Below are 25,691 nucleotides of genomic sequence, written 5' to 3'. Positions count from 1 at the left end.
TATTTTAAACATAATTTTAGTTTTAAAAAAATGATTGTTCTCGTTTGGGACTTTGAAGTCAGCATATCATTAATGGCATAGTCTAGTCAGAAAGACCTTGGTTAAAATCATAGCTGTGCTGCTTACTGTTAAGTGAGCTTCTATAATATACATAACCCCATTAAGTCTTGGTTTTCTCACCTGTGAAATAGTGATAATAAAAATACCTATCTCTTCAGGTTGTTGAGAAGATTAAATGATGTCATAAGTTAGATTTCATTTAGCCTATGGTTATTGACAATAACATTACAAAGTATAGGTGCTTTTAGCATTTCTTACCTAACTGCCATGTAGCACTGCACCCAACCATCTTCTCAAGTGGCGACTGTATTCAGATGTTTAAAATTTGGTGACTTGAAGTTAACCATTGATCTTGCTTCAAACCAAGCTCTTCTTCCAAGCAGTTTCCTTGTGATTGAAGTGACATTCCCAGATGGATAAGTATTTAATTTCCTTTAATTTATCTTAGTGTTAGGCCACAAAGCATTTGAGAATTAATATCTTACATGATAGATAGCAAGATCTCTGCTCACTTGCTTTGTCCTGGATATGGGCAGAGGTTCAAGTCCAGGACAATCTCCAAATCTGACTCTCTGTGTACAACTGTTGAGATGGTAAAAATTATCATTGTAACACAGATTTCCTGTTTATTTAAGTGCTTCCTAACTTTGTTTATTTATTGTATATTTGTGCTAAAAACAACACAAAGAGAAAATAAGCATTAGGAAATTTATAGTAAGTTATGTCAGCTACTGTCCTGAGTAGATGCTGCCCAGAGCTTGTTATTTTCTGGAATTTGTGATGCAGACAGTGATAATCCAGGTTAAAAAACAAAGTGAGTTTTTTTTTTTTTTTTTTTTTCTGATGGGAATTCCACCTAGATGGACAATGTACAAGTACTGCAAAAGATAGCACACTTATTTTTAGATTTGTTACATGGTAAGTTTCCTCCTCCATTATCATAAGACTGTTTTGTGTAAATGGAGATCTCTGAGAACGTGGAAGAGTTTTTTAAATCCCTTCTATTAGTTTGCTATGACTGCTTGCAGATGGCCATCTTCTCCCCATGTCTTCACATTGTCTTCTCTCTGTATGTGACTATATTTAAATATCCTCTTCGAATAAGAACATCAGTCATATTGGATTAGGGCCCACCCTAATGACCTTATTTTAACTTAACAATCTCTATTAAACACTCTATCGCCAAATGCAGTCACATTCTAAGGTACTGGGGCTTAGAATTTCAACATATGAATTTGAGTGGGGGACACAATTCTAGAATAACCTATATTGCAGAAAGCAACTTTATCAGGTGCCGGTTTCCTTTGCTCCTCATTCAGTGCAATTCTGTGCACATACCTCAACTTAGCAGACTCTCACTTAAGCCCCATTGACGTTTATTTAATGCCTTTTTAGAATACTAACTTTAAAAAATGTGTTCATTTATTTATTCTAACATAGTAGTTGGAGCATAGGCTTTGGAATAGACTGTGCCACACTCTGGCCTGTAACTTTAGCAAGCTACTTGACCATCAGAGGGCTCAGTTTACTCATGTGTAAAATGGATGGTATTTTCTTGAGCTTGACACATTAGCAAGAGTGGTACCATCTCACAATACATTATTAAAGGAGACAGGAAAATGACAAGGAGATGTAGACTACAGTAATATCTTGGTATGATGTTGGGCTTACTTAAAGGAATTCTCAGAAAAAGTTTCAGAATAAATTCAGTATCCTCTGTTGAAGACGGGCAATTCTATACAAATGCTTACTAAAATAAAAATAAGTTCATCATTGAACATTATATACTTATAATAAGAAAGAACATTATATACTTATATTTGAGAAAGTCATTTATGTAGAATATCTCATTCCCTGACAAAGCCATATAAATAGGCTGTTCCATGCTGGACAGAGTTAGAGTTCCAAGAACTGTTCTGTCATCAACACAGAAAGGACTCATGTCATTAGCAAAGGAGAGAAATGAATTTTCTCTGAGTGTAAGGATTTAAAAAGATGGACGTGGAAAGTTAACGTTTCCTTGTTTATGATTTTTATGAAGTGAAGTCTTTATACTACATATATTATTTAAGGATATTTAATGTATTGTGTGAAATATGTGATGTCAAATTATTGACTAAATTTGTGACGTTTATAGTATACTCATGACTTCGAGAGCAAGTTTAAAGAAGAACAATATATGGAAAGTATTTTTTAAGTTTCTCAAAATTTTAGTATTACCCATACCTTTCAGTAATTCATCATTTATAATCCTCTTAAGGTGATTTTTTTTCTGTTTAAAAATCAGACATTTAGACCAGTGTAACAACACAGAATACTTTGTAGTATTTTCGTTGTTTCCTTTTGCATGAGAAGTCCAGAATTCTTCAAAATTAATTTTAGTTAAATTTTGAAATGGTGGGGGATTGTGATATTTTATGATACAATGTTAAACCTGAACATAGATTGATCTGTTGGACTGCATAACTTGCATAGCCAGTCACTCGGCAAAGTTCTCAGTGACTGCCCATAGTCCTTGTTTCTGGCTAGAGGGGAAAGAACAACCTCCCTCTCTACTCAAGGACAGAAAATTATTCATCATAGGTAATTGCTCTGAATCTAATCTATAGAGGTCCTTAAGCAGTGTTTTCAAACCTTGATCAGAGAAAGCTTTTGCTAATCTTTGGGGAAGTGAGATAAAAAAGAAAAAATGTCAATATAGTTTTTCTTAACTCCAATTTTATTCAAGCTAAAGGCACATCATTTCTTCTGAGATTATGGTAATAGAGTATGAACATTTATTTCAAGAACCTTAGTTGAATCAACACTAGTTGGCCAGACCTATGTTTTTTTCTTAAAGTTTTTGGATATTTTACTGGCTGAGGAATCGATGTCTACTAACTGTTTGTGATGTGGGCTTTGGGCGACACATGTTTTTACAAAGATTACAGAAACTTTTAATATAATATTTGAATATGTTGAACAATAGAAAAATTTGATTAACTGGCCCTTAGTGGTTAGTGGTTTAATAATAAAGGTAAGGTGTCACCTACTTGGGTTTGTTAGTGTGTATGTTCGATCTGTTGCTAGGTATAGTCCCTTGTAGACAAGCTTGCAGTTAGGGAGTGAGTCTCAGTCATGCCTGATTTGTTTTTATGTGTTATGGGCATTATTACTCAGAATTCTTCCATTATGCAATGGTTAGCCATGGTGTTCCTTTACTACATTTCTATCATCAACATAGACTCTACACATATCTTTAGGTGATGACAGATGTAGCTCTGGGTACAAAAATTTTAAAAAACTGGTGTTTAATCGCCATGAAGATTAGATAGGTATGTAATAGTTTCTACATGCATCTTCTCATATAATTCTGTTTTTTTTTTTTTTTTTTTTTTGCAGTTTAAGTGCTGTGGAGTGGTATATTTCACTGACTGGTTGGAAATGACAGAGATGGACTGGCCCCCAGATTCGTGCTGTGTTAGAGAATTCCCAGGATGCTCCAAACAGGCCCACCAGGAAGATCTCAGTGACCTTTATCAAGAGGTAAGGCCATATATGGTTAATTTATTATGCATAAATGTTTTCTTAGGAATAACTTTAAAAAATCAACAATATGCCAATGAAATTTTCCTTCTCTGTCTAAATATAAAAGGCCTTAAAATTTTCTCTGATATGGGGAGAAGAAGAAGAAAGCTAAAAAAAGTATAAAAATCTAAACACTAATCACATTTTAACAAAAGGAAGTGGGAAAGACCAGGTTTTGTGATTAATTGGATTTTGAACTGTTTTGTTTTGAATCAAGTTCCGACCGCTTGGGGATCCTTTGAAACAGACACAGACAGAGTATGTAGCTCACACTGGATATGCAAGATATGCAGGGTTTGGAGTTCCTGGACAGAATACGTATTTTAAGAGCCTCCACATAGACCAGCAACGCATAGAAGAGGGGAAAAAAGAACCTCCAAAGAAAACGCTACCGTGCTACTCTTCAGCGCCCCCTGCTGGCTAATGATTAGTGATGCCAGTTTTAGTTCACTAAGTTTTATAAGTCAATCCTCATGTGCCCAAGAAATGTACATACTTATGTTTTCTGGGAGAACTGATCAGAATAATCAGTTACTCCATTTTAGGAGAAGTTTTCCTATTCATTCAGTTTTACTGGTGATTTTCAAACTTTGTTAGCAGTAACATTCTATTTTCAAATCTAAGACTGCACTGTCCTGTACGATAGCCAAATAGCTACATGTGACCATTTGAATTAAAATTAATGAAAATTAAATGTCTGTTCCTCTGTTGCACGAGCTACATCTCAAGTGCTCAACTGCCGCTTGTGACTAGTGGCCCCTGTCCTGGACAATGCAGATATAAGACATTTCCATCATCACAGAAAGTTTTGTTAGGCAGTATTTATCTGGAATGGAAATGCAAAATGTGAATCAGATAGAAGGGAAACTGCTTAGGCTAAGAGGTTGGGATCATTCCCCAGATACATCTCTAGTCAAGTACCTGGTATCACAAGGTGCTGCTCACACTATTCATAATATGAAGCATGTATATATATAGTAGGGCTATGAAGAATGAACACAAACTACATCAGGATTTATAACACATGCATTTTGATATATTTCAAGGTAGTTATCTTAGGAGGTTATACTTTTCTTCCCTAGGAATACTACCATTCAAAGCATCTCTTAGACTGTCTGCCAAAGCAGTTGTTGAGATGGGCAGTCAATTTATATTGTAAATTAATTAATTTGGATGTTGTAATTAATTAAAAGAATGCTGTACTACGTACACAAGTGATCCATTATATTCATGTCCTAGATATGAGTAACTCTGGGCTGTTACTCATATCTCAGAGGACAAGAATATGTCACCATTTAAGGATATCCAAAATAAAGTGCTTTGGACTCTGAAGGCATGCCCCAAAGGAGAGTGCCAAGTATTTTTTAGGAGTTTAAAAACTGTTATAACTTCCTAGAGCTGCCATAACAAAGTCCCACAAACTGAGTGGCTCCGACAACGTGAATTTATTGTCTCAGCATTCTGGAGGCTAACTCCAAGATTAAGATGTCAGCAGGGTTGATGCTTCTCTCCTAGCTTCTGGTGGTGTGCTGACAATTTTCCCGGTTCCTCATCTTTTAGAAGCATCACCCTGATCTGTTTCATCTTCACATGGTGTTCTCCTTGTGTGTGTGTCTCCAAATTTTCCCTTTTCATAAGAACAACAGTCATAGTGGACGAGGGGCCCACTTTCCTCCAGTTGGACCTCATCTTAGTTACATCTGCAACAATCCTACGTTCCAATAAGATCACATTCTGAGGTACTAAGCTCTTTAACATATGAATTTTGGGAGGACATAATGCAACTGATCACAAGAATTATGGAAACAATTGAATAATTCAGGCTTTTTATTTTAAAAGATGATCAGAATACTTTTTGTCATACTCACGCTGCTGAGAAGCATTGTGTTTGGATGTTACTGTTTTATACATACGTTGTGTAGAAACATTTGGCTTTGAATGAAAACGAATACACAAGATATACTTTATTGAACAGAAAGTTGTTGGGTTAGTGTCTGTAGGTTCTTCAGTGATTATGGCACTGAACCTAGTTCTTTTGTTTTGTGTGAAAGCTAAATATTGGCTACTGTTTGTAGTAGCAATCATCAACTAATAAATGCAGCAAACTCCTGCTTATTCCGTAAAACAGAAAACAGTACTAATATTTCTGAGGTAGTATTATATAGAAATATATTGTGGATATTCAAATATACTATAACTCACTATTAGACATTAAAAGAACAGATGGCTACAGTACAGTTAGAAGTATAGATGTGTAATTGAAACCTACTAAATTTCCTAGTGTGAATTGTCCATCTGCTAGTTTTTACCAGTAGTAAGTCAATATGGACAATTATTGGGCCACAACATTATGATATAATTTGTATCTGCTTTAGTGATTAATACTGATGATATGATTATAACTACTATTGATCATGAGATCAACTTACGAGATCTTCCCATAAAGTCTGAATATGGACTAATTCTCTTCAGTTTTACTTTATTTAGCTGAAGACTGTCCCTCATTAAACATTTAATATAATTTTATTGTTGTAAAACTACAATTCATCTTGACTAGTTTGTCTTAGATTGTTTTTACTAACAATACTACTTTATAAAGGGATGCTTTACTTTCAAGATATCTATAATTGCTTGCTCCATGAATTTTGAAATTGAAACAAGCCATACTATTGTACATGTGCAAGTTGATAGCCCAGATTATTTTGAAAATTTCTCATATTTTTATCTAAAGAATTTTAATAGTAAGCTGGCATTGTCAGCCATGAGATGTTCTTTAGACACAGACTTCCAGCTAAGATGGGGGCTTATTATATCAGAGTAACCTGCTTTTGCATTTTACAACTAATAACATATACTGATATTGGTAGTGATATAGTATGCAATTATATGCATAGTTGACTTACAAAAGAGGATCATATAGTAGTTTTATGGCAAAAGTACAATTAAATCCATAATTAAAAATAAGACATAATTCCACTTTGCCCTGGAGAACATATGTTTCCTAATTACAGTGTGTTCAGAGATCGTCCAGTAGGAAGATGAGGGTTCTAAAGGGAGAAATAAGTGAGGAACAGCTGGAGGTATTTGGGATGTTTATTCAGAAGTTGAGAACACTGAATGGAGATAGTTGAGATGTCTTCAAATATTTCAAAGTTCATAATTCAGAACAGGAACTAGACTTACACATTGTTGCTCCAAGGGCCAGAAGTTACAGGAAGGAAATTTTGAATCAATAGAAGGAAGACCTTGCTCATCAAAATCCCTCCAATTGTGAGACAGGTTATCTTGTAAAATAATGAGTGTCTCATCACTAAAAATATTGAAGTCAAGGTCAGATAACCATGTCATTGGTAGTGTAGAATGGTTTTTTAAATTAAGAATGAATCCAGACTAGATGAACCACAAGGTCTCTCTTATCTTTCATATTCTGTAAGCTCAGAGATAAAAACTGGCTTTCTTCCTGCAATCATTCTTCAGTAGTCTGAAATCAAGGAAATAAATCATTCTCAACCATCTGGTGGCCTGCATGGTCCCTGACCCAATAATATTTTATGACGCATTTGGAAACCTGTGAAAAATGACAGCAGAAATATAGCAACAATTGCACATTTAGAAACATTCAGGAACCTTGTTAGGTTTGGCACACAGCTCTTCAAATATCCATAATAAGCTACAAACGTGTATTAAAGTATACGTTTAAAAATCTGTAATGAAAATACCTCTGACCCTCAGTTTGGAACTATCACATTCACTCATTCAAAATGATGATAGGATAACCAATATTCATTCAGAATATTTTGTGATTGCCTACGGGGTTCCATTTGCTCTTCTAAATGCTAGGGATATAGTGGAGAGTGTTGCAGACAAAAATCTCTTCTCCTTTGTAACTTATATTCTGGTTATGGATACATACGTTTAACAAGAAAAACAAACAGCAATAGAAAATAATTTCAGGTGATGGTAAGCACTTTGAAAACTGAACAGGGTAATGTGCTGGAGTTTTGTTGGTGAGGGAGTTACTTAAGATAGATTGTTAGGAATAGACCCTCTTATGTGTGGGTGATATTTGAACTGAGACCAGTTGAAGCAGCCATGCTGGGGAACTGTGTTTTTGGCTGAGGAAACTGCAAGTATAAAGGCCCACCCTTGAGTGGTCTGGGCCCGTGATTGCTGACAGCCCACTCCCATGTTCTTTGGAATCACCTGTGTAGTAACCACACTCTAAATGCGAGGTGTAAGACTTGGCCTTGGCAAAATATCAGACTCAGATTTAAGTTGGCAAAGCACAAGCCTATGGTATCTCTTGTCTTCTCTCACGTGTTGAGTTTTTCATCATATCAGTTACTGAAGTGCAGTGTCTTGACTTGATCTGGAGAAGAGAAGCATAAATCAAAGACATAAAGACAGCAGTTGGAAAATAAGTCTTTATAGAGCAGGGACTCTCAACCTCTTGCCCAGGGACCGGGGCTCTTCTTGGATGAACTTCAAGTGAAAAGTGATACTGCAAAAATTGTTTTCAACATTTTATGTCCATTTTTTTTTCTAGGAAATAAGAGCCATAGCTTTCATCAGCTCTTCTTGGGGTTCCATATGTAAAAGAATGAAAAAACACAGTTGTAAAGAATAGTTGCAGCACTTACTGTCTCAGATAGGAAACTTAGCATAAATAGCCCTTCACAAAGGCTGAAATGCCATTTTCCTCTTCTCTGTGCTACCTCAAGGAAAATAAATGGAAGTAAACAGGCTCACAACAGGCTCTGCTTCAAATGGACTGACTCAAAATGTAAAACAAAGAGGGACAGAACATCAACAAAAATATTCCTCTAGAGACACATTTCTTTGTTTAGTAGTTACAAGCTTTCTTCTGTTCAAATATATTGGATGCTTCTTCAGAAAAGTAGTATTCCCACAGATTTATCTAAGGGCTGGACACAGACATGTCCTCCACACTTGTGTGCCTTTGGGACACTTTTCCTTTAGACCCTTAGACTTTCTGTGTTCCATGTGTTGCGTTTGAGTTTTAAATAATCTTAATAATTTCTACTTTGACAAACCCATGTATACCTCTTTATAAGTTTATTGCTCTCCCAGTGCTAGAAAACATCGACGAATAAAGGAAATTGGGAAGTACAGGGATGTGGCTGTGAAGGGACGTGACCTTCTTCCCTGAGTCTTGGCTTACAGGAAAAAGAACCTCATGATGACAAGTGGGTATGGGTTACCAGTGCTCACAGAAGGTAAACAGACTTGTAGAGGTGCTACTCCAGGTTAAAAGTGAGGGTAGCTCATGTTGCTAAAGAAACAAAAAAATCTTTTAATGACACTTGTTAAAGACGATAAGGAGCCGGTTACGGTGGTTCATGCCTGTATTCCCAGCACTTTGGGAGGCTGAGGCAGGTGGATCACTTGTGGTCAGGAGTTCTAGTCCAGCCCAACATGATGAAATCCTAACTCTACTAAAAATACAGAAATTAGCTGGATTCTGTGGTGCATGCCTGTAGTCCCAGCTACTTGGGAGGCTGAGGCAGGAGAATCGCTTAAACCTGGGAGGTGAAGGAGAATCTCCTTAAACCTGGGATGTGAACCTACGCGGGGAAGCTTGCAGTGAGCCTAGATTGTGCCGCTGCACTCCAACCTGGGCGACAGAGTAAGACTTTGTCTCAAAAAAAAAAAAAAAAATGATGATAAGGAAAACTTTATTTCAGCGGGGATTATCGGGATAGGAATAAGGCCACTGCAGTGTGGTCTTGCAGTAGGGGAGACAGATTAGGCTCAATTCAGAATACAACATGGGAAAGTGGGAATTTATAGTCAAGGAACAGGTTGGGGGTCAGAGGATGGAAAATCATTGAGAGGAAACATAGTGGTGAGGGATGGGATTCTGGCAAACCTTACCTAACAAGACTTGTACTGAAGGCAGGCCAGGGTGATCAGACATCTCTTGGACGATGGGTGGAGAAGGAAGAAGCCAGTTGGATATCAAGGATGATAAAGTATGAAGAATGGGGAATCTCAGTAAACCAACTTACCAAGATTCTTGCTAAAATTGAACAATGCAGAGACAAACACCGAAGTCCAAACGTCAAGGTTCGGTTGAAAAAGAACTCAGTGGAGCCTGAATAGAGTTTGGTCATGGAGAGAAACTTTATCAGTGGTGAGCCACGTGGGATGGGCTGTTTGAGGGTTTTATTCTCTCCGTTTGAGTGTTGTACAATGTTTGAGTTGAAGGTCGTGAATTCACACTCTGAGCCCTCATCCTGATTAGAAATACTGCCCTCACCTGTCTCCTCTATATTCTGCTGTCCTTGGTAAATGATATTTGTTTTATAACCAACCTTTTTTTCTGGGCGATGTTTTACTTCTCAACACTTTTTGTTAACACTCCTTTCCTGCTAACGTCTTTCACCAATTAGAAAGATGAGCCAATAGTGTATGTCTGTGTTTTGACTAATAGAAATAACTTTTGCTTTATAATTTTCATGTACAACATTATATTATGATAAATGTTTCCTCATCACTCCTGAGCCATAACTGGAGACCTGACAGAGTGGTGTGGGAATAAAAGGCCCTGACTGAGGGGTGGACTTGGCCTTCTGGCAAGCTCCACCTAGATATAAGGTCAATTGTTTTTTCCCAGACAACCCAGCTCTCTGGTTATTAGTAGGATTCTACTTCAGACCAAGTAAATTGCCACACTTGAAACAAAAAATTAGGGGCAAGTATTAAAAGAGAAGGCCGACACAGGGAGTGAGAGGTCATAGCTTAGACCTCCAGCTAGGTACTGGCTAGTTACACCAATGTGGAAGTTGGTCAAGTCTGCCTAGAACAGATTCCCCACATCAGTGACTAAAAGAAAAGGTAGGAATTAGAAAATCTTGAAATCGGGCACAAAAAAAGGGAGCCTGACACACAGCAGGCAATCCTTAATTGCCATTGTCTTTATGATTGAGATACACAATGGGAACACATAGCAGTGGTAGTAACTCTTTGGGCTTCTAATCTTAACGAATAAGTAGCTATAAGCCACATGCAGAAAATATTAGGGTGGCACAGGGCCGAAAAGGGCACTCCCAGCCAAGAAACAATGGGGCAAAGTTAGAGCTGGAAGCAAGAGAGCATGGCTGGAGCACGGCGTGTGAGAAGGGCCACGTTTACAGGGATACAGAGGGCAGGGGTTGGATTCTGAAGAGTCCTGTACCTCCTGATAATATGGGGGTATTTTATACTGAAGTCTGTGAATAGTTGCCAAATAAAAAGGGAAACATATTCACAAATTTGAGGCATGACTATAAAAAGACGGTTTAGGACAATGTAGTCATGGGATTCTGATTTTTTAACAATGAAACTTTGTTCTCAGATAAACATCCGTAAAGCCTCCTGCTCAGACAGTCAGCGGTAGGTAGTTTGCAGTTTGCAGGCTCAGTGATTATTTAGATGGAATACCTCAAGAATTTCCATTCTCAGGGTTCTTTTATATAAAGTCAAAGATGCTCCCTCCTGTCTCTCTACTGATTTCATTATCTCCTCTGCAAGTAGCTGCTGATGGGATCTGGTTGACTCTGACTTGCGGTGGTATTTGTTTTATCATTCAAAGCCCTGCGGGATCAGTTTGGGCTTGGTAGGGGGGAAGATCCCTTCTTATCTTCGGGCTTTGCTTGATCGTATCAGGTCTTAAACCATTCTGCCAGTTTTGTTTCATGTATACAAATGCATTCTTCTTCTCTTTCACTCTCTTTCTCGACATCATTCATTTGTGACTTTCCTGTTCTCTATTCTGTATTCCATCAAATGATATTTCCTTTTGGACTCTATTAGTAGAGACTTGCAAATTTTGCCCTTAAAATTTATGGATGTGAAAGCCATGATAGTATTTTGACCTGAAAAGCTACCTTACGAAATAACAGTTTTAGATTTAAGCTTAAACATCATGCTGTTGGCATTGTAGAGAATGAGTTGAGGTGGGGAATTTAAGCTGAAGACTGGGTCTTAAGGCAGAGAAATTGAGGTAGGAAACTGTAGCAGATAACTCATGCGATGGTAGGGGCTGGAATTCAGGTTGTGGCATTTGGTATGGAAAGGAAGGAATGAATGTGAAAGATATGTCAGTGGTAGAATGAACAGGACTAGGTTATAAATTGGCTGTGGGGAGCGAATGACAGGGAACTTGCAAGCATTCTTGACTTTGATTTGGACTCTCACAGATGAGGAAGCCATTTACTGAAGGGAGAGGTTAGAGTTGATTAATTTCATTTTGGAAATACTGGATTTAAGGTTCTTGTCAGGTATTCCATTTGCAGAAACCCAGGAGGTAATATGGGCTTCGGAGACAGAACTCAGATAGAGATTCGGATTTTGTGTGTACTAATTAAGGAAAGTGCTAACTCAAAATACAATGGCTTGGATAAGCTGGGAGTTTATTTCTCTTTCATAGACCAATGACCTGATTTATGCCTCCAGGCAGCTCTGCTGCACAAGTTCATCCAGGGGCCAGAATGAGGAGACAACTTTGCCTTTTAAATACCTTGTCTTCCAAAGTTGGTCTCCAGTTCTAGTCATGGAGAGAAAGAGAGTGAGAAGGAGAACTCCCAATGCGTGAAGGCCTACACTCATCACCACTGTTCAGATTTTGTTGGCAGGAACTCACATGGCTTTGCTTAGCTCCAAGGGAGGCTGGAAAATGTGGTCTGGCTAGGAAGCTATGTTCCATTTTTTCTTTGTCTTTTTTTTTTTCTTTTCTTTTTTCTTTCTTAGATGGAGTCTCACTCGCTTTTTCACCCAGGCTTTAGTGCAGTGGCATGATCTCGGCTCATTACAAGCTCCGCCTCCTGGGTTCACGCCATTCTCCTGCCTCATCCTCCTGAGTAGCTGGGACTACAGGCGCCCATCACCACGCCAGGCTAATTTTTTTGTATTTTTAATAGAGTCAGGGTTTCACCATGTTAGCCAGGATGGTCTTGATCTCCTGACCTCGTGGTCTGCCCGCCTCAGCCTCCCAAAGTGTTGGGATTACAGGCGTGAGCCACTGAGCCTGGTCGGAAGCTATGTTCTTATATAAACATTAATTACTGTGGATCAAATGGAGGACAGACTGGGTGGGTAGGTAGGTGGATGGACTGAGTTTACACAGGTGTCATCAATGTACATGAGGCAGTGAAGGTGTGGAGGGAAGTAAGACCACACCAGGAAATGATGCAATACATGCAGCCAAGGAGAGAACTCTGTGACCTGCCAACACTTAAGGGCAGAGATACTGAAGTTTTGAGATGGTGACTACATGGTAAAGAGCAAGCTGAGTGTAGAGATTTTTTTCTTCTACGTCCCAGTTCCCTTATCTCTACTAAGAAATTAATAGTACCCACATCATTGTAATATATAAAGAAAAATTGAGATATGACATGAAAAACTGTTAGTATACCATATACCACAGTGGTAGCTTATGACAATAATAACAATAATTTATTAAGATATTTGTTGAAGTAAGTAGAAAATGTATTGATCTATGATTAGATTTTTAACTAGCTAAATTGCCCTTAGTTTTGCTTGAAATGACAGGGAAGTGTGTATTTTCTGGTTATGTGTGTTTGTGCTGGCTGAAGGTAGATTTTCAGGTCAAAGTTTTTGGGACTTGGTCCAGTTTCTCACTTCGCTTGTTTTAACACCCTCCAACTTCTTATAGATGCAAATTTAAGGTACCAAAATGGGCTCTCATGAGAGAAAATGTATGCAGGAGGGGTTTGTGAATAAACTCTGCTCCGTCAGCCTGCTGGAACTGACCTAACTAGTGAGCATGGAGCCTTCTGGGTTTTCTGACTCTAGCCTCTTTGTAACTACATTTTTTTGGTTAAAATGAAAAATGATCAGTAAATGCAGTCTTTTACATTTCTTTATTCTACCTATGTAATAGGGATGTTGTGAGGGTTAAATGAGATATGAAGATCTTTCATATATTAAGAAATAATAAGATGACTTTTTTCTACTGCATTTTCTATGCACAGATTTAGTTATCTTTCTGTTCTCCTAAGAGACAGCTAAAGAACAGAAAGTCTTGTCGTGAATTTTATTGCTTGCTGCTTTTTTTAAAGGAAGCATTATTTCCCTGCAGAGCTTAAGATTATTAGTGGAGAACTTTTGCTCTAACCTGTTTAAATCTTGTGAGCTCATTAACTGCTATTATTGACTTCAATTCTAGAAGAAAGAGGATTGAAGATTGTATATTTGCATCTGATAATCAATATAGTTATTTCAAACTTGAGAGTGATGTTTATTTACAAAAACATTAATATTGGCATGTATTGGCACCTAGGTTTTATTTATACTTTATCTTGGTAAGCACATTAAAAGGCTGCCCGACTTTTTGATGTAGCCTGTGAATATTGAGTACTGAAAAGCCATGGGTGTTCTTCCAATTTTAGAAACTCATTTTGGAGATAGATCAGAGAATAATTTCAAGTGTATAATTTCCTCAAGTGAAATGAGGCATCCTGACATGCCTTCAAATAGATTCCAGGAAATGTAGGGGATTTGTGATTTTTCTCTGATAAAGGTAGTGTTATTATTTACAGCTAATGGTTGACAAGAATTTTAATATTGTAGCAAGTAAAGTAGGTTGGCCAACGTGTCTTATTCATACCTTTGAATTATCGGAAGTTATTAACATAGGGCTAACCTCGCTTTTTTTAGGAAGAAAACATTTTCAAGTAAAATTAATTCAGAGTATTTTATTTTGAGAAAAGCAAGTAAGTAAACTTCGGTTCTTTCCTATTCTGAATAAAATACTCTTTGTGAAATGAAATGCAGTTTTGAATTTTATCATTTGTGTTCTCTTTTTACTCTACAGAAATGTTTGTTTATGCAGCTAAATATCTATAAATAGTATAATCAATACATATGAACACATCTATGTTTTTTATCTAGACTTAATGTCTTACTTTTCAAGACAAGCTCACACTGAAAAATGTAAACCTTATGCATAATTATTTGACTGGCTCAAAATATGCTCAGCGTTATGTTCAGGTTGAATTACTCAATAAGAATGATTCAGAACATAAAGAAAACCCTGGAGCTATTTCAATGAAGAATTTACAGAGTGACTGAGGAGGTCAATCATCTTATACAGACAAATCTAGAAACATACTGACTGTCCTCTCAAGAAGAGAACTATTCTTTGCAAAGATGGTTCTTAACTTTAAGTACTTGTGAAAATGATTCACTGATATTCAGCATGACACCTGTGTTAGGCAATTCTTGCACTGCTACAAATAAATACCTGAGACTGGGTAATTTATAAGAAAAGAGGTTTAATTGGCTTATGGTTCTGCAGGCTGTACAGGAAGGGTAAATGATAATGGCTTCTGCCCTGGGAAGGCCTCAAGGAGCTTTGAGCATGGTAGAAAGCAAAGTGGCAGCAGGCACATCACATGGCCAAAGCAGGAAAAGGAGACAGAGATGGGGGGCGGTGCTATGCATTTTTTTTTTTTTTTATACTTTATGTTCTAGGTTACATGTGCACAATGTGCAGGTTTGTTGCATATGTATACATATACCATGTTGGTGTGCTGCACCCATTAGCTCGTCATTTACATTAGGTATATCTCCTAATGCTATCCCTCCTCCCTCCCCCACCTCACAACAAGCGCCGGTGTGTGATGTTCCCCTTCCTGTGTCCACGTGATCTTATTGTTCAATTCCCACCTATGAGTGAGAACATGTGGTGTTTGGTTTTCTGTTCTTGTGATAGTTTGCTGAGAATGATGGTTTCCAGCTGCATCCATGTCCCTACAAAGGACATGAACTCATCCTTTTTTATGGCTGCATAGTATTCCATGGTGTATATGTGCCACATTTTCTTTATCCAGTCTGTCACTGATGGACATTTGGGTTGGTTCCAAGTCTTTGCTATTGTGAATAGTGCTACAATAAACACACACTTTTAAAGAAACAGATCTTATGAGAACTCCGTTATCACCAAGAGGATGGCCATTCATGAGGGACCTACCCCCGTGATCTAAACACCTCCCACCAGGCCCTGCTTCCAACACTGTGGATTACATTTCAACATGAGATGTGTGGGGACCAATGTACTAATTTTATCAATGCCTGTCTGCTGCAAGTTTCTACATGCCTAATGAGTCAGCAAGGAAATATTTAATTGCATGACCATAGAGAAATTTGTGCTTTTACTTATATAATTATACTCTGTATCTTTTAAAATTGAATTTATTAAAGGATATAGGGCAGTATACAACAAAAATACAGTAAATTAATAATAAAATAGAAACAGAATTGGAAAGTCAAGGTTAAAGGAAAGAGTAAGTAGATGTGCTTAACATGAAGACAGACACAGTTGCTGTGGTTGAGTGTCCTGTTTGCCTCTCAGCTTTCTGACAGCCCGGGTGAAAAGGAGATACGATCATCACCATTATTCTAATGTTAGGAGAGCAAACATTCTAACCTCAAAGGGAGCAAAATTCTAAATATTTTATCCAGTGGGATTTTATATCTACTACTTTATCGAGAAAAAATATCTTCAATATCATTTTTCACAAATTTTATAGAACAGTTTCTTATGGTGTTTTCCAATACATATCCTTAAAATATACCTTGGTAGAAAATAATATGCAAAAGCATAAGTTAATATATTGCAAGTTGGCACATTTTGGTGACCTGGTTTGACGGACGGACATAAAGTACTATAATGTCAACTGATTTCATTTCTTTTAGATAATCTGTAGTTGACACCTCTTTTGGGGAGACTCTCGATAGAGAAGCATAAAATATAGTTTAATGAATTCTGATGACAAGTTTAAGGACTGAAATTCTGCCTTGTTTGAGGAGTTATCTCTATGCTTTTTAAACCAAATGAGGAAATGATCACCTGGTATTTTGCCATAAAAATGGAGGAGTCTAACTAGGACCTTTGCTTGGACTAAAGCATACTTGCCTACCTGAGTGTGAAGATAATCTTCAGGGACCAGTGATCTGGAAGGACACCAAGTCCCAACTATGTGACATGTCAATACAATTACGCAATTGTATAACTGTAGACTATAAATGTAGACATGCTCTACATTTCTGGGCAACCGAAAAAGCTTTTTTTGTCATTGGAATCCAAAGTCATTTTCAATAACCTTGATTGTCTTAATATTTCATTGCATTTTGTATATTTTTAAAGTTACAAATCAATGTCATTTTCAAACAAACATTGACAGAATCAACACAGTCTAGAAAAGGATCGACAGAATGATGAAGTGTACATATTTTGGAAAACTTGAAGACTAGGACTGTTTAGCCTGGAGAGGAGAATAGTTAAAGGGAAAGAGATAATTAATTCTTCAGCTGTGACTCTCTACCTTATGGAAAAGGGAAGGGTTGAGAGCAGAGTTAGAACCAGTGCATCCTTCCTTACAAAGAAGTCAGGTCCCAACAAGGGAGTGCTTGTTAAAAATTAGTGTTGTTCCAGTGTGGACAGGACTGTCTAGTGAGGCGGGGAGTCCCTCTCATTAGAACTATAATTTCATTCATTTTTTTTTTTATTCCCCTGTGAGTCATACTTTCTTGTTTCTTTGCATGTCTTATAACTTTTTTTTTTTTTTTTTTAAGAGAACAGGACGTTTTAAATAATATAATGTGACAACTCGGAAAATCAGATTTTTCCACCTCTCCAACGTTTGCTGTTGTTTATTTGTTGGTTCGATAGCATTTTCTAAACTAATTCTCTAAAGGCTGTGTTCTTTGTCTGTGGTCATTGAAGTTTCTGCTCAGTTAGCTTAGTGGTCAGTTAATGAACGGACAGAGATTTCCTTAGATGCCTTAGATGCCTAGAACCAGCGAGTCTCCTGGCCTTTACCAAGGGTGCACAGAGCTTCAAGGTCAGCCAGAGGAGAGATCTTAGGATCTTTGCAGATCTTTCCTGGGCCTATGCACAGCCCCTGAATCTAAGCACAGCCCTATTCATGTGTGTAATTTTCGAGGTCCCCACGAATATGTCAGAGCTTTGTCAAACCCCCTTGTGCACAACTGTTACCAACTGCCTCAGGCAGCCTCAGAGATCAATAGTTAACTCTAACTGTCGTTGGAAACCTCCTGGGGGGTAGGGACCGGAGGCTTTCCCTAGTCGAGCTTCAAGTTCAGGTCAAATAAAGACATCCTTCTGAGTGGGGTCTTCCAGGGAACCGCCAGATCAGCCATACAATAACAATCCTCTGGGAATGGGGCCTTGAAGGAGCTGCAACCCCATTCTGCGCCCTCTGGTGGCGGCTAGGCTGCCAGTTCTCACCAGGATTGCAGGCTCTTGGCTTTCCAGGCTACCAAGGGGAGCAGGGATGGGAATAGGGCAAATGAAAACTGCATAGCGCTTGCTGTTCCTAATGAGATTCGGCGGCTTTTCGTGAATAAACGCTCCTCAGATTGCTGCAAAACTATGGTTAATTTCCAGAATTCTAGAAAAATTGAGGCTAACAGTTTTTTGCCAGTGTTTTCATTGCTTACATGAGTAGAGATTCTTTGGAGGTCCTTTCCATGCCAGTTTTGCTATGTCACTCTACAAGGGCTTCTTTGCCATGTTTTTAAAAGATAAAAAGTTGAATTCATTACTTCCAAGGACCCCTCCCATTCTAGAGTATTCCGTATTAATAGGTCTCATTCCCCAACCATCCTAGGTGATAGAATTTACTGTACCATTTTAAAAATAAATGTGATTGTTTAAGATACACTGAAATAGACTTTAAACAGTGCCAAGATATGAAACATAATAAACTTTACTTAATTATCAATTTCTGCCTTGTTTTACGCCCAGATTTGAAAAGGAAACATTACATTTCTGGCACAGTTTCTTAGCTTAAAATGAATTAGTGTAAAGGGGTAGGAGATCTTAAGACAATAGAGATACAATTTAAGCCCCAGACACTATTGAAAGGGTAAAAATCAAGTAATTTACTGATAGCATTTCACAGAATTGAATCATCAGCATATATTTATTGAATGGGTTACTTTTTTGAATAACTAATACATTGTTATTAATTATAGTCACCACGTTGTATTGTAGACCTTGAACTTATTCCTCCTAACTGGAATTTTGTATCTTTGGTTTACCTCTAATTCTTTTGTTGTTGTTGTTGTTTTTGAGACAGGGTCTCGCTGTGTTGCCCAGGCTGGAGTCCAGTGGGGCGATCTCAGCTCACTGCAACCTCTGCCTCCCGGGTTCAAGCAATTCTCATGTCTCAGCCTCCCGAGTAGCTGGGATTACAGGCATGCACCACCATGCCCAGCTAATTTTTGTATTTTTAGTAGAGACAGGGTTTCACCATGATGGCAAGACTAGTCTCAAACTCTAGACCTCAAGTGATCTGCCCGCTTTGGCCTCCCAAAGTGCTAGGATTACAGGTGTGAGCCACCACGCCCAGCCAATTTACCTCTAATTCTGAAATCTGTTATAATTATTATTACTAACATATTAATATATTCATGCTAATTCTTTATTCACTAAAGGTCCATTTTTGTACTAAGTACTGAGAACATAGGTAAGGAATGAGCTAAACATGATCCAAGGCTGTTTTATATCAATTTCTTCAAAGATAGATGTGAGAAAATAGTGCCACATTATTTGGTAATGATGTTAAATGAAGTTGCTATGCAAATTAATTTTCCAGATGTCTGAAGCCAAACCTTTTTAACTTAACAAATTTTGAGGTGACTCTTCCCAAACTATGTAAAACATTTCTCTGCTTCATCAGGAGGCTAATGATCTAATGTCTCAGTAGCAAGTAATCATTTCGGACAGTTATCTCATTGTCCTGTAAAACAGTGGCAGCCACCTTGCTCTTGTAGGGTAGAGCTGAGCAGAAGTACTCACTGGTGACATAATGCTGTGCTTCTGGTATTTTCATACTCTTTTATGAAGTGTTGTACCTCATATTTTTCCATTAATATCTGCTAATCATAGATTTTCCATCTATTTTTAATTTGGTCTTTCTACTTTATAATCTGTGAACTGACATATGAGACAAGAGATTGTACCTATTGGGTTCTTAACATTTATGAGGCACTATTCTAAGTGTTAAAATGTGTCTGTGCACTTAATCCTCCCAACATCTCAGACAGGTAAGCACTATTATCATCTGTATTTTTAGACAAGAAAACTGAAGCACAGAGAGATGAAATAACTTGCCCCAAATCACGTAGCAGTTCATGATCTTAACCATTATACTATACTGTTGAAGTGACACTGTCCATCCTGGCTAATACCCAAGGTTAGTTGTCTCAGGCCAAGGAAATCAAGGATGTGAACACACAGGGGGTGAGGTTAAGAGTGGAGGTTTAATAGACGCAAAAAGAGAAGAGCTGTCTCCTGCAGAGAGGGTTCCTGAGTGGGTTTTCTGGTCCACAGCAAAATGCAGCGGGTTTTATAGATAATCTTGAGGAGGCAGTCTGATGTACCCAGGGCACGAAAGATTGGTCGGACCAGGTGTACCATTTGCATGGTGCGTGAAAATCTGGCCACCTCCACCCTAATCTTTTATTATTCTGATGGGTTCTCTACTTGGCTGGCACCATGTTGCCTGTTTCTTTACTTTATACACAAAGACAGGGGAAGATGGAGCCTCCATGTCGAACATACCTGGCCCCCAGGTAGCCCTTTTCCGTTGGCACAGCTGCTGGCATTCACCTGTGCAAGCTTCCAGCTTGCTTGTCTATGTCTACAGCTCGATTTTTCAGGCAGTTCTTTTAATGATTTTGGAGCTGCTTTTTGTTAAAAGGGAAATTCCGCCGAGGACTCTTTTACCCTCACTATCTGCCTAAATAATTTCTATCTGCTGTATCACTGTGTCATTTAAAAATGCTTATTAAAATGACACATAAACCTAAGAGTGAATGAGCTCTCACAGAATATTTGAGTGGAACTCTTTGAAAAATACTTAAATTTTGGTGAGTTGTCTTTGTGATGTCTATGTTAGTTTCCCACAGAATGTATGTGTATGTCTGTGTTTGTGCGAATTTCTTGTGTTTGTATCAAATAGGTTAAGGTGGCCAGAGAAGCAACTTTACCAAATCAGTGTTAAGTATTATTAAATCATAAACATTGTGTGCCAGATCTGGCCTAATGCCTTTTTGTGTGTTTGAAGTTTCACTGGAACCCAGCTACATTCATTCATTCACTTACCGTCTATGGCTGCTTTCTTGTGACAGTGGCAGGGATGAGTAGTTGCCATAGAGACCATATGGCCCACAAAGCCCAAAATATTTACTATCTGGCCATCTGAAAAAAGAAAACAAGTAAATCAACCCCTGCTTTAGATGTTGAGTTTCATACCAGTGGGTCTCAACTTCAGGTTTTGAGAAAGACAAAAGAAGGGGTTGGCTCATTGGAATCAGCTGGACAGGCTTTTCAAAAGCTACACACCTCCCTTTCTGAACCTCCTTCTCATCAGCTTTCCCTGTTGAGAACCACTGTCTTAAACTTTATGATCCAAATAGTTTGATTTCATTAACTGATACAGATTGTTTGCTTTCATTAACTATTTTTGGCCTTCTGTAACATATATAAAGTAATGTTGATGGTGTATTTCTTTTACAGGGTTGTGGGAAGAAAATGTATTCCTTTTTGAGAGGAACCAAACAACTGCAGGTGCTGAGATTTCTGGGAATCTCAATTGGAGTGACACAAATTCTGGCCATGATTCTCACCATTACTCTGCTCTGGGCTCTGTATTATGATAGAAGGGAGCCTGTGACAGACCAAATGATGTCCTTGAAGAATGAGAACTCTCAGCACCTGTCATGTCCCTCAGTAGAACTGTTGAAACCAAGCCTGTCAAGAATCTTTGAACACACATCCATGGCAAACAGCTTTAATACACACTTTGAGATGGAGGAGTTGTGAAAAGAAATGTCACAGAAGAAAACCACAAACTTGTTTTATTGGACTTGTGAATTTTTGAGTACATACTCTGTGTTTCAGAAACAGGTAGAATAAAAATGTTGTCATAAAATAACACCTAAGCATATACTATTCTATGCTTTAAAATGAGGAGGGAAAAGTTTCGTGTCATAAGTCACCACCTGGACAATAATTGATGCCCTTCAAATGCTGAAGACAAATGTCATACCCACTGTGTAGCCTGTATGACTGAACACAGTTATGTTTTGAGGCAGCATGGTTTGATTAGCATTTCTGCATCCATGCAATCGAGTCACATATGGTGGAACTGGAGCTACAGTCAAGGTTGATGTACTTCTACCAACTAGTATAGAAAGTACTAATTAAATGCTAACATAGGAAGTTAGAAGATACTAATAACTTTTATTACTCAGCGATCTATTCTTTTGATGCTAAATAAATTATACATCAAAAAACTTTCAAGATTGGTGACTACCTAAATGTGATTTTTGCTGGTCACTAAAATATTCTTACCACTTAAAAGAGCAAGCTAACACATTGTCTTAAACTGATCAGGGATCTATTTGTATATAAGTCTGTGTTAAATCTGTATAATTCAGTAGATTTCAGTTCTGATAATGTTAAGAATAACCATTATAAAAAGGAAATTTTTTCCTGTATAGCATCATTATTTTTAGCCTTTCCTGTTAATAGAGCTTTAATATTCTGTCCTGGGCTTATATTACAAATATAACTGTTAATTTAAATACTTAACCACTAATTTTGAAAATTACCAGTGTGATACATAGGAATCATTATTCAGAATGTAGTCTGGTCTTTAGGAAGTATTAAGAAGAAAATTTGCACATAATTTAGTTGATTCAGAAAGGACTTGTATGCTGTTTTTCTCCCAAATGAAGACTCTTTTTGACACTAAACACTTTTTAAAAAACTTATCTTTGCCTTCTCCAAACAAGAAGCAATAGTCTCCAAGTCAATATAATTCTACAGAAAATACTGTTCTTTTTCTCCAGAAAAATGCTTGTAAGAATGATTAAAACACATGACAATTTAGAGATTCTTTGTTTTGTTTCACTGATTAATATACTGTGGCAAATTACACAGATTATTAAATTTTTTTACAAGAGTATAGTATATTTATTTGAAATGGGAAAAGTGCATTTTACTGTATTTTGTGTATTTTGTTTATTTCTCCGAATATGGAAAGAAAAATAAAATGTGTCAATAAATATTTTCTAGAGAGTAATGACTTGTCTGTGCCTATTTTTTAATACATTACAAGCACTTAAGCCACTTGAGAAGATTATCAAGGGGAGAAAAACATGAGAAAGAATGATTGCATAAAGTATTAATATTGATTTCACTATAGAACAGACCTATAAAAGTATGTATTTTCATTGAGAAGAGTCAAAAAGATGCCCATTTATTTTTCATTTTTGCTTTTTAGCTAAATGTTAAATAATATACTTGTTTGAGATAATATAAAAATATGCCCATTTGTGGTAATTTATCTTTTCAATGTTTGCATAATCATAGTTTTATAACTATTATTAATTTTTAAGAGAATATGAGTCTCTTAGTTAATTTCAAATTCTCTTCAAATGAGTCAAGGAATACAATACTTGAAATTGACTGCCATATTTAAAATCTTCCATAGATTTTAATGAAAACTGAGTACAGTACTTGTTCAATCAGAGCCAAAAGCATCCCTTCTAATAACTTCCTCAATGCCCCAAATCCCTGTAATTTCACCTAAAATACCCACGTAACTGAGATAGATATCTATGAGTTTCATTTGAATTATTTGTATAATGGTCAAATTTAGCTGCTGCTTTTTTTAATATGTCTTACAGTCACAGCAAGAGCAAGCATATAATATGTCGGGCTCAGTAAAATGGAAAGTCCTCAAATTACAAAAGTTGCTTTCTACATGTTTAGACCTCGGATATTTTGATGTATTACCTGATTTACTACCCTCTAGAATGGTCAACATAAATTTAGACAATCATTTTGTATATAATACACTTGCTTAATGGGAATGAATGACATTTATAGCAATAGCCCACAAAGCCTCTTATGGTAGCAGTGCACCTGGAATAATAAAACTGCAAGGGAGTTAAAAAAGTGTATTTAATGCAGTAAAGCTGAGGGAGTTCACTGTTTGGGTACATTGCAAACAAAACTGTTAACTGTTTCTTTGGGAATTTTTAAGAGCTTTTTTTGGTTAAAAAAAATCACTGTTTTTTAAAAGTAGAAATTTAAGAGGATCATTTTTAGACTGGTTAACAGTCTATTCAGAGTGCCCCGGAGACTCAGAGATGGCAACAAGAGATGATGTCTGTCCTTAAACACTGTAGAATCTGGGTTAGAGACACTCGTGCTAACCACAGGAAAAATAAATAAGGGAATATGCAGCAAGTAGGGCCCTTCTTAAGAATAAGAAATGGAGTAGAGTGGAATTAAGGCCGCTATGCCAAGGAGATGGCCTTCAAGCTGGATCAGAAGGAGCAGTGGAGTCTAGCTAGCTCGTGGAAAATGTTCCATGAGCCATGAGTTTGAGGTTAAAAAGTATACATTATTTTGGAGTTATGACTTATGGTTCAATGTGGTTAGATCATAGAATGCTTGAAGAGATGCCATGGGAGAGCAAGTGAATGAAGTTTGAGTTTGAGTACTTTGTTCTGTAGGCTCAAAGTAAAGTCACCGAAGTGATTTCAGAAAGAGAAATGATGAATATTTCATTAATTTAACTGGATTAGCCAAGTAAGAAAGAGGGGACCAGGAGACAGTTATACTCATTATGCAACTCCTGAGTGGGTGGGCCACCACTGACCACAGTCTAGGTAAGCGGAGCGCTCGAGAGTTGTACACACTGCAGGTCCCGGCCGGAGACTGGATAGTTTGCTGTTACTGTGGTCCTGGAGAGGGATAAGGATCCTCACCAGGACGACGGACGTCAAAAAACAAGAGTGCATAAAACAGGTCACACGAGGGTGAATCCACAAAAATTGGCAGTAGATAGACCTCAGGGAGTATGGGACAAGAAGTAAAAGAACTGAAATTTCTGGATTTTGCGCCTGGCAAATTGGCAATGGCATTAACCTAGATGGAAGACTGGAGGGGAACGAGTATGAGAGGTATGAGAGGGTAATTAATTTGGTCTGAGACACAGAGTTAGAGATGCCTGCAGGACATGCAGATGGAGATGTCTACAGGCAGCTGTAAATTTCAGTCTGGAGCTTTGGAGGATTCACTGTCAAGCCTGAGAATTTTTATGCATTGCTTTCCCATCTCAGGAAGCCTGACAGAAAATGGGCTGGGAACCAAATCTTATATGAGGAGAATCTTAAATAGACTGCCACAGAAGCTTCCTTTTGTCTGAACTCCCACTCCTGTGGATGAGTCAAGGGAGGTAAAAACAAGAAATGATTATACTACTGAATCTTCTCTGGCAAAGGAGCTGCCCCCTTTTTAAAAACACTGCCAACTGCTATGCTGCTTCACCCAACCCTCTTCCTATTGTCATTCTGAGATTTACAAGTAGATTCGTCTCCCCTATGAACTGAGTTCTCATTTCCTCACATCCTAGAAACATATAGAATCTTTGGTATCATCTTGATCTTGAAAGCTTTTCTTTTTCTATTTTTATGTGTTAATTGCAGTCATTCTTTGTCTCATACTTTCAGGGTTGTGTACTAGGTACCAGGCACATGTAGGAGGTTCTTTACACTTATTTTCTCTGTTCTTTGCAACTCATTTGCAATTTGCAGGCACCCCACTTTATTTTACAATTGAAGAAGAGGGACTCCAAGAGACTGAATAAATTTACTTAGCTAATATGTGGCAGAGCTGTACTTCCACTCTCCCCATTTTGTGGCATGGTATCTTCACCGACCCGTGGTGAAGCTCAGATGATTCTTTACGTAGAAAAGCCAAATTCACCTCCATGTAAATCAATATCACCAGGCCTAATTGATCTCCAGATTCTATTACTACTTCTTTCAAAATGATGCTCTTGTCTAACCTCATTCCTACTATTATTTCCCAAGAACAAGTGTTAATTATCTAAAGTATCTTGTACACACACATACACACACAGGCAAATTAAGTTCTTTTTTTTTTTTTTGAGATGGAGTCTCACACTGTCGCCCAGGCTGAACTCAGTGGC

The 25,691-nt window shown here is 37.6% G+C and overlaps 1 protein-coding gene across 2 annotated transcripts in view; it reads left to right on the top strand.

Moving 5' to 3' along the window:
- Positions 1-22,769, top strand: part of TSPAN12 (tetraspanin 12) — a 70,493-nt gene extending 47,724 nt beyond the window's left edge. For both annotated transcript variants that reach the window (XM_011937386.1, XM_011937385.1), the window contains 2 exons: positions 3,442-3,585; positions 21,200-22,769. In XM_011937386.1, coding sequence (XP_011792776.1) covers positions 3,442-3,585; positions 21,200-21,505 — 450 coding nt within the window. In that variant the 3' untranslated portion in view covers positions 21,506-22,769. The remainder of the gene's footprint in view (positions 1-3,441; positions 3,586-21,199) is intronic.
- The last annotated feature ends 2,922 nt before the right edge of the window (positions 22,770-25,691 follow it).

Source organism: Colobus angolensis, unplaced genomic scaffold (assembly GCF_000951035.1).
Source record: "Colobus angolensis palliatus isolate OR3802 unplaced genomic scaffold, Cang.pa_1.0 Scaffold163, whole genome shotgun sequence".
NCBI classification, from domain to species: Eukaryota; Metazoa; Chordata; class Mammalia; order Primates; family Cercopithecidae; genus Colobus; species Colobus angolensis.
Note: the sequence above shows the minus strand (reverse complement) of the source record. Positions and strands in the feature narration are given on the sequence as shown.